We start from the raw sequence: 16,924 nt of genomic DNA on the forward strand, positions 1-16,924 counted from the left end.
AAGAGAAGGATTTAGGGGTAGTGATTTCTGACAGTCTCAAAATGGGTGAGCAGTGTGGTCGGGCAGTAGGAAAAGCAAGTAGGATGCTTGGCTGCATAGCTAGAGGTATAACAAGCAGGAAGAGGGAGATTGTGATCCCCTTATATAGAGCGCTGGTGAGACCACATTTGGAGTACTGTGTTCAGTTCTGGAGACCTCACCTACAAAAAGATATTGACAAAATTGAACGGGTCCAAAGACGGGCTACAAGAACGGTGGAAGGTTTTAAGCATAAAACGTATCAGGAAAGACTTCATGAACTCAATCTGTATAGTCTGGAGGACAGAAGGAAAAGGGGGGACATGATCGAAACATTTCAATATGTTAAAGGGTTAAATAAGGTCCAGGAGGGAAGTGTTTTTAATAGGAAAGTGAACACAAGAACAAGGGGACACAATCTGAAGTTAGTTGGGGGAGAGATCAAAAGCAACGTGAGGAAATATTATTTCACTGAAAGAGTAGTAGATCCTTGGAACAAACTTCCAGCAGACGTGGTTGGTAAATCCACAGTAACTGAATTTAAACATGCCTGGGATAAACATAGATCCATCCTAAGATAAAATAAAGGAAATAGTATAAGGGCAGACTAGATGGACCATGAGGTCTTTTTCTGCCGTCAGTCTCTATGCTTCTATGTTTCTATTACCAGAATTCCCCAGCCAGCTCGGCGAATTAGCTAGGGAATTCTGGGAGTTGAAGTCCACGGGTCTTAAATGTTGCCAAGTTCCCTAGGATTAACCCTAGATTTAAGCCAATTGGTCTAATCATTTCACACTCTGCCTGGATTTTGGTCCATCACGTTGATTATGCAAATGTCTGAATAATTCACAAGCTCCTAACTCCCAAAAGCCACATTATCCAAATTACTTAACCAAAGTTCATTCTGGGTAAAATGAATCTTCATTTTGAAGGCATGTGGAGATACTTGCAAACCTGGTTCCCCGTGCCGAAAAAACAACCTGATTACATGCTGATTACAACTGGTTTCCCCTATAATTTAAGGTCTTCTCAGAATGCTTAGATTTTTTTTTTGCATTCTGTTTAACCAGCGGATTTGAATTTATTAGGTACCAAATTCCACAAGGCAGCAGGAAGTTTGCAGAAACCTGATGGGAAACGACCAACTCACCATGTATTATCAAAACAAGATTAAGATTCATTTGATTAGCTTTCTCATAACAATAATGGTGACTCTTGAGTTGCCCCATCCGTCTTGCATTCATGTTTATTAATGCAGGACACCCAGTGGAAGAGAACCAGGTTAAAATTCTCCCTGGTCCTACACTGATGTGACAAGCCATTGTTTCCTAAGGGAAAAACGGGACTTGGCTTTTCTGGCTGAGGAATTCTGGGAGTTGAAGTCCACAAGTCTTGAAGTTGCCAAGGTTGGAGACTCCTGTCTTAAAGGGACAGAACTCAAATTGATAATTATCTGTTTTTCATTTCCTTTTGTCTGCTGTCTCGAAGCTAGGGTTTTCTGCCACAGCTATAGCAAAAAATTATCTGGCTTTTTCTTCTTGTTGACCTTATTTACAGGTAGTCTTTGACTTACGATCACAGTTACGAGCCCAACATTTCTGCTTCGGTTAAGTGGTAGGAGGCAAGCGACACAGGTCTGGCTTCCATGTTGATCTGGCTTCTCAGGAGGTTGCAAAAGGGCATAGCCTCACCCCAGGATGTTGCTGCCGTTATAAATATGAGCCAGGGGCCAAGCTTCTGAGTTTTGATAACATGACCGTCGGAATGTTGCAATAGTCATTAAGTGTGGAAAAACTGTGCTAAGTCACTTTTTCCAGTGCTAAGTCACTTTTTCCAGTGGTGGTATAACTTTGAAATGAACTGTTGCAAGTCGAGAACTATCTGTATCAGGGTTGGGCAATTAATTTTGCCATGGGGCCGCATGAGAAATTGGGATGGTTTTAGAAGGCCGGACTCATATAATTAACTCAGTTCTACCCAATAGTGTAAAGACCCAGAGCCTGGCCTGACCTAGACACCCAGACCCACTTCTACAGACCCCTAATTGTTTGCTTTACGGCAACGTGGTGCACCACAGTCACTGCGCTGGAGTGCTTGCGTGGTTTCTGTGCTCGGATGCTCTCGGTAGGAGGTCGGGGTCCACTCCAGCGCGAGGATGAAAGAGCTCACCACGTCTGTCGGGACTCCTCCGGTTCTTGCTTTCTTCATGATTCATCAGGAAAGCAGGAACCGGAGAAGTTCCGGCAGACGCGGTGAACTCTTCCATCCTCGCACTAGAGTGGACCCCGACCTCCGCAGACCGGTCACAGATAGCGGGTGGGCCGGTCACAGACCACGGGAAGGCAGGATGCCCAGGTCTGATTGTATGGTCACAAAAAGTGGATGTCGGTAATTGAGTAGAAGCAGTAATTTCTTCCCTACAGTCACTGAGTGTTAAATCCAACAATTGGAGTTTCTGCTAGTAGAACAGACAGTTTCCAAGCCACATTCCATCCCAGGGATATCCTTGTCCTTGTCTGGTCCACGAGGATTGCTTTTAGTTTGAAGGAAAGTGCTATTTCTTTTTTTCCCAATCTATCTATATACAGTGGTACCTCGACATACAAGTTTAATTCGTTCCAGACCCGAGCACGTAAGTCGATCAACTCGCATCTCGAACGAATGCCTTTAGACTTTGTTTTTCGCGCCGAGATAACTGGAAGCAAGGAGATTCTTGCACCACCTAGTGGAAGCTCGGCTCGTATCCCGAATTTGAGCTCGGGTGTCAAACAGAAATTTTGCTCGCGTCGCGGCTCATAACTTGGAATACTCGCATGTGGAGCAGCATAAAAGCCAAATGCCACTCCAACGTCATCACAAAATCTCCAGAACTGTAATGCCCACAAACTTGAAACTTGGCACGTATGTTCCTGTTGGCTTCTAGCTGCTCACCAAGAAAGGATTTTTCAAAATGTCCATCAGCTCATTAGTTATTAATATTAACACGTTCTGATGCTAAGGAGTTAGACGTTCTACTCTCCTTCCCCACCTGAAAAGAACTCTGTTCCAACTGCCAGTGGGCATGACCAGTGTGTGACTCATCCGCCCTGCGGGCTGGGAGTTTAGACATTCTACTCCAAGCTAAGGAGTTAGGCATTCTACTCCCCCTCCCCACTTGAAAAGCTCTGATGCTACCCCTTCGCTAAACCGGGTGTGGGTGTGGCCAGTGCGTAACTACTCTTTTAATTTTCAAGTTTTAACTGTCAATTTATCAAGCCTGATCAGTTTCATAGAGAAGCACGAGTATCCGGCTACTAGTCTACATATATGAGTGAAACCCATACACTTTCATAGCCTTATCGGTTCAGTCTTCGACAATGGTTCTAGTTTCTTATATGGCCTCTTGGGAAAATTAGTTGCCCACTCCTGTTTATTAAGAATATTCCTCCACTTCAGAAGTTTTTGTTAGTCTATTCCCATCTGAACAAGCCTCCAACTTCATTTCCAAAACTTTTTTGTAAGTTAGCACACACCGAGGTGTGTAGGTGTGGTGTGATGTAGATGGGAATTTAGCTGCGGCGTGGGACCTCCACGGAAATGAATTTGGATATTTCAAGTTCGGAAATATTGTATGGAATGTGAATATATACACTGGCTTGTGTTTGTAGAGTGCCGTTGTTCAGCTCAGGGAATCCAACCGTCCTTGTGATATATGAAAATAACCCCTTTGAGTGCCAAACCTCGGTGGGTATCAAAAGTCCTTGTGCCTGCATTCAATGCCTAAATTTGGCTCTGGAAAAATCCAAAAGTTGACGGGACCAGCTTCTCCACGAAGCGCATGGATTCAATTCAATTCAATTTATAAGATTTATATACCACCCTTCTCCAAAGACTCGGGGTAGCTGGATGGATGGAACTGGAAAAGGTGCAAAAAAGGGCAACAAGTATGATCAAGGAAATGGAGCTCCTCCCTTATGAAACCAGGTTGCAATGCCTTGGTCTCTTCAGCCTTGAAAGGTGGCGTTTAAGGGTGACTTGATCGTAAAATCATGCATGGTATAGAAAAGGCGGATAGAGAAAAATTCTTTTCTCTATCACACAATATTAGGACAAGGGGGCCCTCCCTAAAGCTCATAGGTAAGAAAGTGAGGACAAATAAAGGGAAATATTTCTTCACCCAGAGGGTCGTTGCTTGATGGAATTCACTTCCAGAAGAGGTCGTGACAGCTGCCAGCCTTGATAGCCTCAAGACAGGATTAGACAGATTCATGGATGCCAAGTGTATCAGTGGTTATTGAAACGGATGTCCAAGTGCCGCCTCTATGTTGGTTGAGGCAGGCAGGATTCCCTTGGGTACCATTTGTTGGGGGTCAAGGGAAAGGGAGGGTCTTGCCTTCTATTTCTGCTCAAGATCCCCATGGACAATTGGTGGGCCACTGTGTGACACAGAATGCTGGATTCGATGGGCTTTGGCCTGATTCAGCATGGTTGTTCTTAGGTTCTTATGGATGGTCTCGAACAAGTCACAATTTTTTTCCTAAGGTTAAACGATGCCGCTGCAGTCTCCATGGTAATATTTGCAGGATGAAAATAGAATGCACACACACAAGCATTATCGTCATTCTGGACAATTGTCTGTGCCAAAATATTATCCCAAATGGGATCCATGAATGAGATTGGCCTGGTCACTGGGAAGTTTCGAGGAGTCCACCTGAAAGGTACAACGTCAGTGTCACATACCTTGGCATTTGTAAAAAAAACAATAAATATGTAACAGCAAGACACAGCAGAATCTCCTGTGTCTCCTATGCTGCCTGAAGGCATCTATTATCCATGTTACCGCTGACATGGCAGACCAGGAGATCTGCCTTCTCTGGATAGACTTTAATTGTCCTCTTGTTTTTCATGGTGCACTGTCCTTCCAGAAATCTCGTCCGGTGCCCTAAAGTGACTTCATCCGGTGCTGTCCACTGTGTTTCCTCGAACCTCAAGAATGTTCTGTAATTTCAGAGCATCGGTCTACTTGTGATTCCCATGATGCCTTTCTGTTGTTGTCTTTGCTAATAAACCACCTTTGGTTACTTTTTAATAAAAGCGGTGGGTTTCTTTCTTTTTCTTTTCTTTTCAAAAAGCCGTTCTAAGGTTGAACCCTAAGTTTCAAGTTTTATTGGATTTATATGCTGCCCCTCTCCGAAAACTCAGGGCGGCTAACAACAATCATGAACAATATACAATAAAATCCAGTACTAAAAGCAAATTAAAACCCCTTAATATATAAAAACCAAACATACATACAAACATACCATGTATACAGTTGTAACGGCCTAGGGGGAGAAAAAAGTCTTAATTCCCCCATGCCTGGCGGCAGAGGTGGGTTTTAAGTAGCTTACGAAAGGAAAGGAGGGTGGGGGCAATTCTAATCTCTGGGGGGAGTTGGTTCCAGAGGGCCGGGGCCACCACAGAGAAGGCTCTTCTGGGTCCCGCCAAGTGGCATTGTTTAGTTGACGGGACCCGGAGAAGACCCACTCTGTGGGACCTAACTGGCCGCTGGGATTCGTGCGGCACAAGGCGGTCCCTGAGGTAATCTGGTCCGGTGCCATGAAGGGCTTTATAGGTCATAACCAACACTTTAACACAGGGGTGTGAAACTCAAGGCCCGGGGCCCTGGATCTGTCCCATGGGGTGCTTAGTTCTGGCCCATGGAGCAATCTCATCCCCGGCTCAAGGTCGACTCAGCCTTCCATCCTTCCGAGGTGGGTAAAATGAGGACACGGATTGTGGGGGCAATAGGCTGGCTCTGTTAAGAAGTGCTATTGCTAACATGTTGTAAGCCGCCCTGAGTCTAAGTAGAAGGGTGGCATAAAAATTGAATATTTTTATTTTATTTTATTTTATTCATTTGTCCAATACACAAATACATAGGAAGAAAAATAGACATGTAGTAATATATATGAGGGTGAAAGTTAACTTAGAGGAGAGGATATATGAAAGGAAGAGAATATATACGATAGGTGAAAGAAAGGAAAGACAATTGGACAGGGGACGAAAGGCACACCAGTGCGCTTATGTATGCCCCTTACTGGCCTCTTAGGAACCTGGAGAGGTCGATCGTGGAGAGTCTAAGGGAGAAGTGTTGGGGGTTAGGGGTTGACAGAATTGAGTCCGGTAATGAGTTCCACGCTTCGGTAACTCGATTGTTGAAATCATATTTTTTACAGTCAAGTTTGGAGCGGTTCGTATTAAGTTTGAGTCTGTTGCGTGCTCTTGTGTTATTGCGGTTGAAGCTGAAGTAGTTATTGACCTGTAAATAAACAAACAAACAAACCCTGGGAACAGCGAAGGACCAGCGCATGGGGCCTCTGACGATTCATCTGTCTGGAACCCACATCGCATTTCGGACATAAACACCCTTGAAAATGTCCAGAGATACTTTACTAGAAGAGCCGTCCACTCCTCCACTCGCAATGGAATACCCTACGCAACTAGACTTACAATCCTAGGTTTAGAAAGCTTAGAACTACGTCGCCTCTAAACACAACCTCTAAGCATGGCCCACAAAATCATCTGCTACAACGTCCTTCCTGTCAACGACTGCTTCAGCTTCAACCACAACAGCACATGAGCACACAACAGATACAAACTTAAAGTAAACCACTCCAAACTCGACTACAGGAAATACGACTTTAGTAACCGAGGAGTTGATGCATGGAACTCACTTCCTGTAGTATCATCACCTAACCCCCAAAACATTTACCCTTAGACTATCCACTGTTGACCTCTCCCGATTCCTCAGAGATCAGTAAGGGGTGTGCATAAGTGCACCAGCGTGCCTTCCGTCCCCTGTCCTAATGTTTCTTTCTTACTAGTATCTTACTAGTATCAAGCCCGGCAGAACACTTATAAACATTGTTATATCTTTGTATACCACCAATAGGTAAGGGACGTGCATAAGTGCACCAGCTTGCCTTCCATCCCCTGTCCTAATGTTTCTTGCTAGTATCATGTATATAAATATTATATCTTTGTATACCACCAATACGTAAAAAAAAAACCCTCCCCCATTCCCCTGGAGGCTCTCTGGAAGCAAAAAATGCCCTCCCAGAGCCTCTGTGAGCCAAAAATCAGCTGGATGGCATAGACATGCATGCCAGAGCTGAGCTAGGGCAACAGCTCGCGTGCCCGCAGATATGGCTCTGCGTCCTGGCACCCATGCCAAAGGTTCACCATCATAGAAGCATAGAAGACTGACGGCAGAAAAAGACCTCATGGTCCATCTAGTCTGCCCTTATACTATTTCCTGTATTTTTATCTTAGGATGGATCTATGTTTATCCCAGGCATGTTTAAATTCAGTTACTGTGGATTTACCAACCACGTCTGCTGGAAGTTTGTTCCAAGCATCTACTACTCTTTCAGTAAAATAATATTTTCTCACGTTGCTTTTGATCTTTCCCCCAACTAACTTCAGATTGTGCCCCCTTGTTCTTGTGTTCACTTTCCTATTAAAAACACTTCCCTCCTGGACCTTATTTAACCCTTCAACATATTTAAATGTTTCGATCATGTCCCCCCTTTTCCTTCTGTCCTCCAGACTATACAGATTGAGTTCATGAAGTCTTTCCTGATACGTTTTATGCTTAAGACCTTCAACCATTCACTGATATAAGGCTTTAAAGGTGACACCTTGAATCGAGTGGGAGGTTGCTCTTGGCTTTCCAGCCAGTGTGCGGAAGCAAAAATCTGTGAAAATAACTGAAATCTTGCTCTCCTGCGCATCTCATACAAGATTTGGCTTTCTGTGCATGCGCAAAAGCCAAACCTTGCACGGGGCCCCGTCGGCACACAGCTGAACAAGCATCTGGGATTTTCCTATTAGAGCTGCGCCAGCTGCTGCCCATCAATGGGGGGCAGGAATGTGTGTTGGCGCATAAGCACACACCCCCTTTTGGCAGGCGAACCAAAAAAAGTTCGCCATCCCTGGCATAAAGTTTTCTGCTTGAGCAAGGGGGTTGGACTAGAAGACCTCCAAGGTCCCTTCCACCTTCTTAGGCCAGGGGTAGTCCAAGTTGGCTCTTCTATGACTTGTGGACTTCAACTCCCAGAATTCCTGAGCCCATGGTGATAGCTCAAGAATTCTGGGAGTTGTAGTCCACATGTTCATTGAAGAGCCAACTTGGCCTACCCCTGTGTTAGGCTTTAAAAACCCCAATCTTGCTCCTAAAGAGCATGTAGTAGTAGTAATAATAATAATAATAATAATAATAATAATAATAATAATAATAATAATAGTAGTAATTGTAATAATAATAGTAATACTAGTAATAATAATAATAATAATAACAATAACAACAATAATAATAGTAGTAGTAGTAATTGTAATAATAATAGTAATAATAATAATAGTAATAGTAGTAATTGTAATAATAATAATAATAATACTAGTAATAATATTAGTAATACTAGTAATAATAATAATAATAATAACAACAACAATAATAATAGTAGTAGTAATTGTAATAATAATAGTAATAATAATAATAGTAATACAGTAGTAGTAATTGTAATAATAATAATACTAGTAATAATATTAGTAATACTAGTAATAATAATAATAATAATAGTAGTAGTAGTAGTAATTGTAATAATAGTAATAATAATAGTAATAGTAGTAATTGTAATAATAATAATACTAGTAATAATATTAGTAATACTAGTAATAATAATAATAATAATAATAATAATAATAATAATAATAATAATAATCTGCCCCTCTCAGTAGACTTGGAGTGGCTCACAACAAAATAACATCAATGTAACAAATCTAATATTAAAAAGCATCTAAAGCCCATCATTAAAACCATCCAACACAATCATACCATGCATAAACTATATAAGCCTATGTAAACTATATAAATATGCAACCTACTCCGTGGTCCTTCAAAATACAAATCTAAATAATAATAAAAGCAGAGTCTCATCCGGTCATTGCCGGACAAAGAGCCACAAAGGCGCCCCCTGTCGGAAGAAATGAAGTCCAGCTGGTCAAGGTTGTCCAACCCTGTTTTCTTCCTCCACCTTCTTCTTCCTCTTCTTCTTCCTCCTCCTCCTCCACCGCACCTCCGGGCAGGTGGAGCCAGCGCAGGGCGGGAACCGAGGCAGCACTACTTTTCCCAAGCGCCGCGCCGGCGTAGCTACTATTCCGCTTCGCAAGTTCAGAGTTTTCGGACTGTTGCTTTGGGTAAGTCCTCTTCCCTTCGATTTCTTCCCAGCATCCCGAGATCTGGATGGGGTAGGACGCCTGCAAAAGCCGGGGAGCCGGGCGGGGAGGGTGGCTTTTCTGCCCGTCCGCTTCTTTGCAAGCTTCCCACCCTTCTTCCTCCTAACTTGCCACCCCGCGTATCCAACTCCGCTTGCCCTTTGCGCCCCAGCCGCGTCCCAGCCTTGGGAACAGGTGGCGCTGGCGTCTCCACTTGCTTCGGCGCCTGCAGCTTCCACTTCGCCTCCCCAAGCCTTGGGACAGCCAGACCAGGTCCCCCGGCGGGGGTGGAGGAGGGAGAGATCTGTTCAAGGTGGGGGGCGCGGGGTGGGGGGGGCACAAACTCGAAGGCGCCTCGTTCCATCTTCTGCGCAGCGCAACAGGAGAACGCGCGCCCCTGCCCCGGTGGCGCGCCCTCTTTTTGCGCGCTGCCCTGCTCCTTTCCTGGACCTCCCCCCCCCCCCCCGCTACAAAGAGGAAGAAAAAGAACCGAAATTCTTTCTTTCTTTTCCTCTTTTATTTCCTTCTTCTTTCTTCTCTCTCTCTCTTTCTCTTTCTTCCTCTCTCACTCTCAATTAAATAGATTCACCGTCTATCTTTAACTGTCCGTGGATAGCTACCACCTAAATGCATAATGTTCTCTCTCTCCTTCCTTCCTTCCTTCCTTCTTTCCTTCCTTCCTTCCTTCACTTTCTCTCAATTAAATAGTCACCACCTGTCTCCAATTGTCCCTGGATAGCTACCACCTAAATGCATAGTTTCTCTCCCTCCCTCCCTCCCTCCTTCCTCTTTCTTTCTTTCTTTCCTTCCTTCCTTCACTTTCTCTCAATTAAATAGTCACCACCTGTCTCCAGTTGTCCCTGGATAGCTACTACCTAAATGCACAGTTTCTTTCTCTCTCCCTCCTTCCCTCCTTCCTTCCTTCCTTCACTTTTTTTTCTCTCTCTCTCTCCTTCCTTCACTTTCTCTCTCTCTCTATCTCAATTAAATAGAGTCACCACCTGTTTCCAACTGGCCCTGGATAACTGCCAGCTAAATGTATAGTTCTCTCTCTCTCTTTTTCTCTTTCTCTCTCTCTCTCCCTCCCTTCCTCCCTCTCTCTCACACACTCTTCCTCCCTCCCTCTCTTTCTTTCAGATTTTGACTCAATCTATCTGCAAAGTCTATGAGAAGGTTGTTTTTTTTTCTTTCTGCAACAGTCTGCTAGTGATTTGATATTCTCTTTTTTTCTGGGATGTGATTTCCTGGTGGTGTCTTTTTCAAACACTGGCCGGATCTCATCCCATTTACCCAAAATGATTGTGTCTCTAGTCCTTAATAGTGCAATGACGTTCTTTAGAGGATAACACTTGGCTCCCCATGTTTAGCAATAGCAGTAGCACTTAGACTTATATGCAGCTTCATGGTGATTATTATTATTATTATTATTATTATTATTATTATTATTATTATTATTATTATTATTATTATTTAGATTTGTATGCCGCCCCTCTCCGTAGACTCGGGGCGGCTCACAGCAATGATAAAAACAATATACATATAATAACATATAATACGTATAATAACAAATCCAATAGTTAGAAGCTAAAATAACAATAATACATTTAAAAAGTCTAAAAAACAAGAAACCCCAATATATAAAAAACATACATACAGTCATATCATACACAAATAACTACATAGGCAGGGGGAGATGTTTCAGTTCCCCCACGCTTGATGGCAGAGGTGGGTTTTAAGGAGTTTACGAAAGGCAAGGAGGGTGGGGGCAGTTCTAATCTCTGGAGGGAGCTGATTCCAGAGGGTTGGAGCCGCCACAGAGAAGGCTCTTCCCCTGGGTCCCGCCAAGTGACATTGTTTAGTCGACGGGACCCGGAGGAGACCAACTCTGTGGGACCTAACCGGTCGCTGGGATTTGTGCGGCAGAAGGCGGTCTCATAGATACCCTGGTCCGGTGCCATGAAGGGCTTTATAGGTCATAACCAACACTTTGAATTGTGACCGGAAACTGATCGGCAACCAATGCAGACTGCGGAGTGTTGGAGTAACATGGGCATATTTGAGAAAGCCCATGATTGCTCTCGCAGCTGCATTCTGCACAATCTGAAGTTTCCAAACACTTTTCAAAGGTAGCCCCATGTAGAGAGCATTACAGTACTCGAGCCTCAAGGTGATGAGGGCATGAGTGACTGTGAGCAGTGAGTCCCGGTCCAAATAGGGCTGCAACTGGTGCACCAGGTGAACCTGGGCCAACACCCCCCTCGCCACAGCTGAGAGATGTTTCTGCAGCCCTCTCTAAGCGGTTTACAGAATCAGCCTCTTGCCCCCAACAGTCTGGGTCCTCGTTTGACCCACCTTGGAAGGAGGGAAGTCTGAGTCACCCTTGAGTCAGTGGTGGCATTTGAACTGCTGAACTACAGCCACCACTTAGCTGAAGTAGCCTGCAGTGCTGCACTCTAACCACTGTGCCACCCTGGTTTAGCACAGGGTGGGGGTGCTGAACAAAATAACTCCAAAAACACCTCTCCCCCTTTTCAGACAGTCTTTTCCCACCAAGCAATTTATATTTTCGATGAAAATGTTTCTTTTAAAACAGAAACAAACAAACCAAACTCGGGATCAATGTGTTATTTTCACACAATCTCCTTGCCTGCTCGTTTCCCCCAAGATTGAATCACTAACCCAAGTTTTCTTTATTTGAGCCGTTGGCACGTCAAGTTTTCTTTGGCAACTAGGAATGCGGTTAGTTTTTGCTTTCTCCTGAATCTATTTCCTTTTTAAATTCCTAACCTGGGAGGTCCCCTCTCTCCACGTCTCATCAGCCGAGACTCACCTGATGCAGCTATTTCATGGCCCTCTAAAATGTGGCAATATTTTACTCCAGCCAACTTCTGAAATTATTATTATTATTATTATTATTATTATTATTATTATTATTATTTATTAGATTTGTATGCCGCCCCTCTCCAGAGACTTTAGCTTTTGAAATAATAATAATAATAATAATAATAATAATAATAATAATAATAAGAAGAAGAAGAAGAAGAAGAAGAAGAAGAAGAAAAACACCAACTGTTATTTTAAAATGCCATTGTAGGGTGACACAGGTGCAGGGGAAGAGGATGGGAAATATAGTTCCAGAGCATTTAGGGGCAGTTTGGTGTAGAGGTTAAGGCACTAGACTAGAAACAAAGAGATTGTGAGTTCTAGTGTCCAAGTAGGTGACTCTGGGCCAATCACCAAGCGACTGGGAGTTCTAGTCCCGCCTTAGGCATGAAAGCCAAGTGGGTGACTCTAGGCCAATCACAATCACTGGGAGACTGGGAGTTCTAGTCCCGCCTTAGGCATGAAAGCCAAGTGGGTTGTGACGATGGACCAATCCCCGAGCGACTGGAAGTTCTAGTTCCGCCTTAGTCATGAAAGCCAAGTGGGTGATGCTGGGCCAATCACAGGGAGACTGGGAGTTCTAGTCCCGCCTTAGGCATGAAAGCTAAGTGAATGATTCTGGACCAATCACATGGAGACTGGGAGTTCTTGTCCCACTTTAGGCATGAAAGCCAAGTGAGTGACTCTGTGCCAATCACCAGGAGATTGAGAGTTCTAGTCCCGCCTTAGTTATGAAAGCTAAGTGAGTAATGCTGGGCCAATCACTCGGAGACTGGGAGTTCTAGTCCCGCCTTAGGCATGAAAGCCAAGTGGGTGACTCTGGGCCAATCACCGGGAGATTGGGAGTTCTAGTCCCGCCTTAGGCATGAAAGCCATGTGCGTGATGCTGATGCACAAAGGCTCCTGCGCATTTGGAGAGGATCATTTCCAAGAAGGGACCTACGGGCAAAACATTCACTTCTGCCACGATGCAAACTGGCGGGGAAGGTTCGTAGAACCCCTCCCTGGGTGAGTTCAGACAACCCCCCAAAGCATCGTTTCTTTTGAGTAGAAATTTCCCCTACGTGGGAGCTAGGAAACTCCGTTCCCAAGACTTGCAATCTGCCAAGGAACAGCCAAAGAGGCTCAAGGGTAGGCACCTATCGCCAGAAAGACTATCAAAAATGTTCCCAAAACCCTCTCTAATAAGCTGGAAGTGCAAAAAAGAAAGAGGCACGTTCTACCACCAATGGTGGACATGCACACAGGCAAAAAATTTCTGGAATAAGATAACAAATTGGTTAAAAGAAATAGTAAATGAAGAAATTGAAAAAAAAAACCAGAATTATATTTATTGGGTATTTTTAATAAAAAAATAGAAAAAGAGGTAAGATACCTAGTTATACACATACTAACAGCTGCCAGAACCCACCTTTGCCGTCAGGCATGGGGAAACTAAACATCTTCCCCTGGGCACGTTGAATTTATATATGGTATGCTTGTGTGTGTGTATGTTAGTATAGGGGTTTTTCTTAAATTTATAATATTTTAATTAATTGGATTATGTATTGGATTGTCTTTTCACTTGTTGTGAGCCGCCCCGAGTTTTCGGAGAGGGGCGGCATACAAATCCAAATAATAAATAAATAAAAATAATAAATATGCCCAACAGTGGAAAATAGACAAACTTACCGGAAGAAAATATAATAATTAAAAAGATACTAGACTGTGCGGAGATGGACAGGCTATCCAAAAGATTAGAGGGAAAAGAAGAATCAGATTACTATAAAATATGGGCAAAGTTTTATGATTGGCTAAAGAAAAGAGCAATAAAGAAATAAATACAAATCTACGCAAAGCAACACGTCGAATAAAAGAATTGAAAAATTAATACTATGTAAAAGAAGTAAAATTCTCTGATCAAACATCCAAAAAGTGGGGAAACTTTCATTTTCCAAATGTTGTATGTGTATGTCTTTATGTATGTTTTTTCTTTTTTCTTGTATGTTATACAGTGATCCCTCTATTATCGCGAGGGTTCCGTTCCCAGACCCCTAGCGATAATCGATTTTTCGCAATGTAGGGTTGCGGAAGTAAAAACACCATCTGCGCATGCGCGCCCTTTTTTCCCCATGGCTGCGCATGCGCAGATGGTGGAGTTTGCGTGGGCGGCAGGGGAAGACCCAGGGAAGGTTCCTTCGTCCGCCTAGCAGCTGATCTGCTCGGCAGCGCAGCACCAGCGAGGAGCCGAAGATCCGGGTTTCCCCGCCACCCACGCAAAGGGGAAACCCCGATTCGGCTCCTCGCTGCGCTGCCGAGCAGATCAGCTGCTGGGCGGCCGAAGGAACCTTCCCTGGGTCTTCCTCGCTGATGCCCCCGCTCACCTGCCCGCCGCCCGCCCGCCCGCCCGCTGCCCGCCAGCAAGAGGGGGAGAGATAGAGAAAGAGAGAGAAGGAAAGAAAGAGATGAGAGAGGGAGGAAGAGAGTGTGAGAGAGGAAGAAGCAAGAGAGAGAAAGAGAGAGAGAAAGAAAGATGAGAAAGGAAGGAAGAGAGTGACGTCATCGGGTGGGGAAAATCGCGATATAGCGTTTCGCGAAGAACGAGATCGCGAAAATCGAGGGATCACTGTATTTTCAGAGGTGGCTGCTCCAGTTGTTTTCTAGGGTCTGCTGTTCCAGAGCAAATGAAAAAAAATGACATTATTCAACTTTGAATATGTTTTGCAGTTGAACAATCAGCTAGGAAGCAATAAAATAACGAATTTAGGAAGGAAAAGGATTGCTAGACGTAGAGGCAAGAGAGGACAACCGCATAAAACTTCCCTTTTTTTTTTTTTTTACAATAGTAAACATCTTATTACAGAATCGGAACTCGTGTCATTTGCTGATGTCATATCAAGGCAGGCTCCGAGTGAATAATGATAATAATGATGATAATGATGATAATGATAATAATGATGATAATGATGATAATGATGATGATGATAATGATGATAATGATGATAATGATGATAATGATAATAATGATAATAATGATAATAATGATAATAATGATAATAATGATAATAATGATAATAATGATAATAATGATGATAATGATAATGCAACAACAACAACAACTATCTCTAGGAATGTCAGACTACTAAACATCCCAAAGTAACAACAACAACAGGTTTTTAGTAGGATAAATGATCCTGAGAAATAGCAAGCAACTTTTTTTATAAAAATGTGTTCAATCAGAGGATAAACAGACATTTGATGTGGGGTATTATCCTTTTACGGTGGAATTCATACAGTTGAATTCATCCATTAATAACCTGATATTTTTATTTATTTTTTTTGCAGTATCTTTGTGAAAACAGATAATCATGGCTTCTGTTTGGGTAAGTCAATTTTTTTTCCAATTTTATTTTATTAGGCTAAATGGATCAAGTCTTAAAGTTGCCAAGTTTGGAGACACCTTTAATTTTATTTATTTATTTATTTATTTATTTTGTCCAATACATAATACACATTGAAGAGAAAGATATGTAATAATATAAGTAAAGAAAAGAATAGAAGAAAAGATATAAAAGTATAGGTGAACATGTTTGAAAGGAAGAAAAGATAAATGAGATAAGGAGAGACAATTGGACAGGGGACGGAAGGCACACTGGTGCACTTATGCACGCCCCTTACTGACCTCTAAGGAACCTGGAGAGGTCAATCGTGGATAGTCTAAGGGAAAAATGTTTGGGGTTAGGGGTTGACACTATTGAGTCGGGTAATGAGTTCCAAGCTTTGACAACTCGGTTGCTGAAGTCATATTTTTTACAGTCAAGTTTGGAGCGGTTAATATTAAGTTTGAATCTGTTGTGTGCTCTTGTGTTGTTGCGATTGAAGCTGAAATAGTCATTGACAAGTAGAACGTGGCAGCATATGATCTTGTAGGCAATACTTAGATCGTGTTTTAGGCAACGTAGTTCTAATCTAATGTATCTATTTGAGCAGGGAGCTAGAGTAGAAGACCTCCAGGGTCCCTTCCGGCTTTACTTCTACTCTACTCTACTCTACTCTCTCCGTAGCCTTGTCTAGAAAAAAAACTGCGTTAAAACTACAGTGATACCTCGTCTTACAAACTTAATTGGTTCTGGGATGAGGTTCTTAAGGTGAAAAGTTTGTAAGACAAAACAATGTTTCCCATAGGAATCAATGGAAAAGTGATTAATGCGTGCAAACCCAAAATTCACCCCTTTTGCCAGCCGAAGCACCCATTTTTGCGCTGCTAGGATTCCCCTGAGGCTCCCCTCTATGGGAAACCCCACCTCCGGACTTCTGTGTTTTTGTGATGCTGCATGGCAATCCCATCAGGGGAATCCCAGCATCACAAAAACGAGCGCTTCACTGGCAACAGAAGTCCGGAGGTGGGGTTTCCCAGCGAAGGGAGCATCAGTGAAATCGCAGCATCCCAAAAACACTGAAGTCCTCAAAACCCCACCTCCGGACCTCTGTGTTTTTTGCGATGCTGCGATTTCACTGAGGCTCCCCTCGCTTTGAAACCTTACCTCCGGACTTCTGTTGCCAGCGAAGCACCCGTTTTTGCACTGCTGGAATTCCCCTGCTGGGATTCCCCTGCAGCATCACAAAAACACGGAAGTCCAGAGGTGGGGTTTCCCATGGAGGGGAGCCTCGGGGGAATCCCAGCAGCGCAAAAACGGGTGCTTCACTGGTAACGGAAGTCCGGAGGCGGGGCATCACTGCGGCAGCGGTGGGTTTGTAAGGTCAAAATAGTTTGTAAGTAGAGGCAAAAAAATCTTAAACCACGGGTTTG

The 16,924-nt window shown here is 43.4% G+C and overlaps 1 protein-coding gene across 1 annotated transcript in view; it reads left to right on the top strand.

Annotated features, from left to right (window-relative positions):
- The first annotated feature begins 9,126 nt into the window (after positions 1-9,126).
- ANXA3 (annexin A3) overlaps positions 9,127-16,924 on the top strand; it is a 41,683-nt gene continuing 33,885 nt past the window's right edge. The window contains exons 1-2 of the mRNA XM_070756925.1: positions 9,127-9,234; positions 15,460-15,497. Coding sequence (XP_070613026.1) covers positions 15,483-15,497 — 15 coding nt within the window. The 5' untranslated portion in view covers positions 9,127-9,234; positions 15,460-15,482. The remainder of the gene's footprint in view (positions 9,235-15,459; positions 15,498-16,924) is intronic.

Source organism: Erythrolamprus reginae, chromosome 7, assembly GCF_031021105.1.
Source record: "Erythrolamprus reginae isolate rEryReg1 chromosome 7, rEryReg1.hap1, whole genome shotgun sequence".
In the NCBI taxonomy this organism is placed as follows: domain Eukaryota; kingdom Metazoa; phylum Chordata; class Lepidosauria; order Squamata; family Dipsadidae; genus Erythrolamprus; species Erythrolamprus reginae.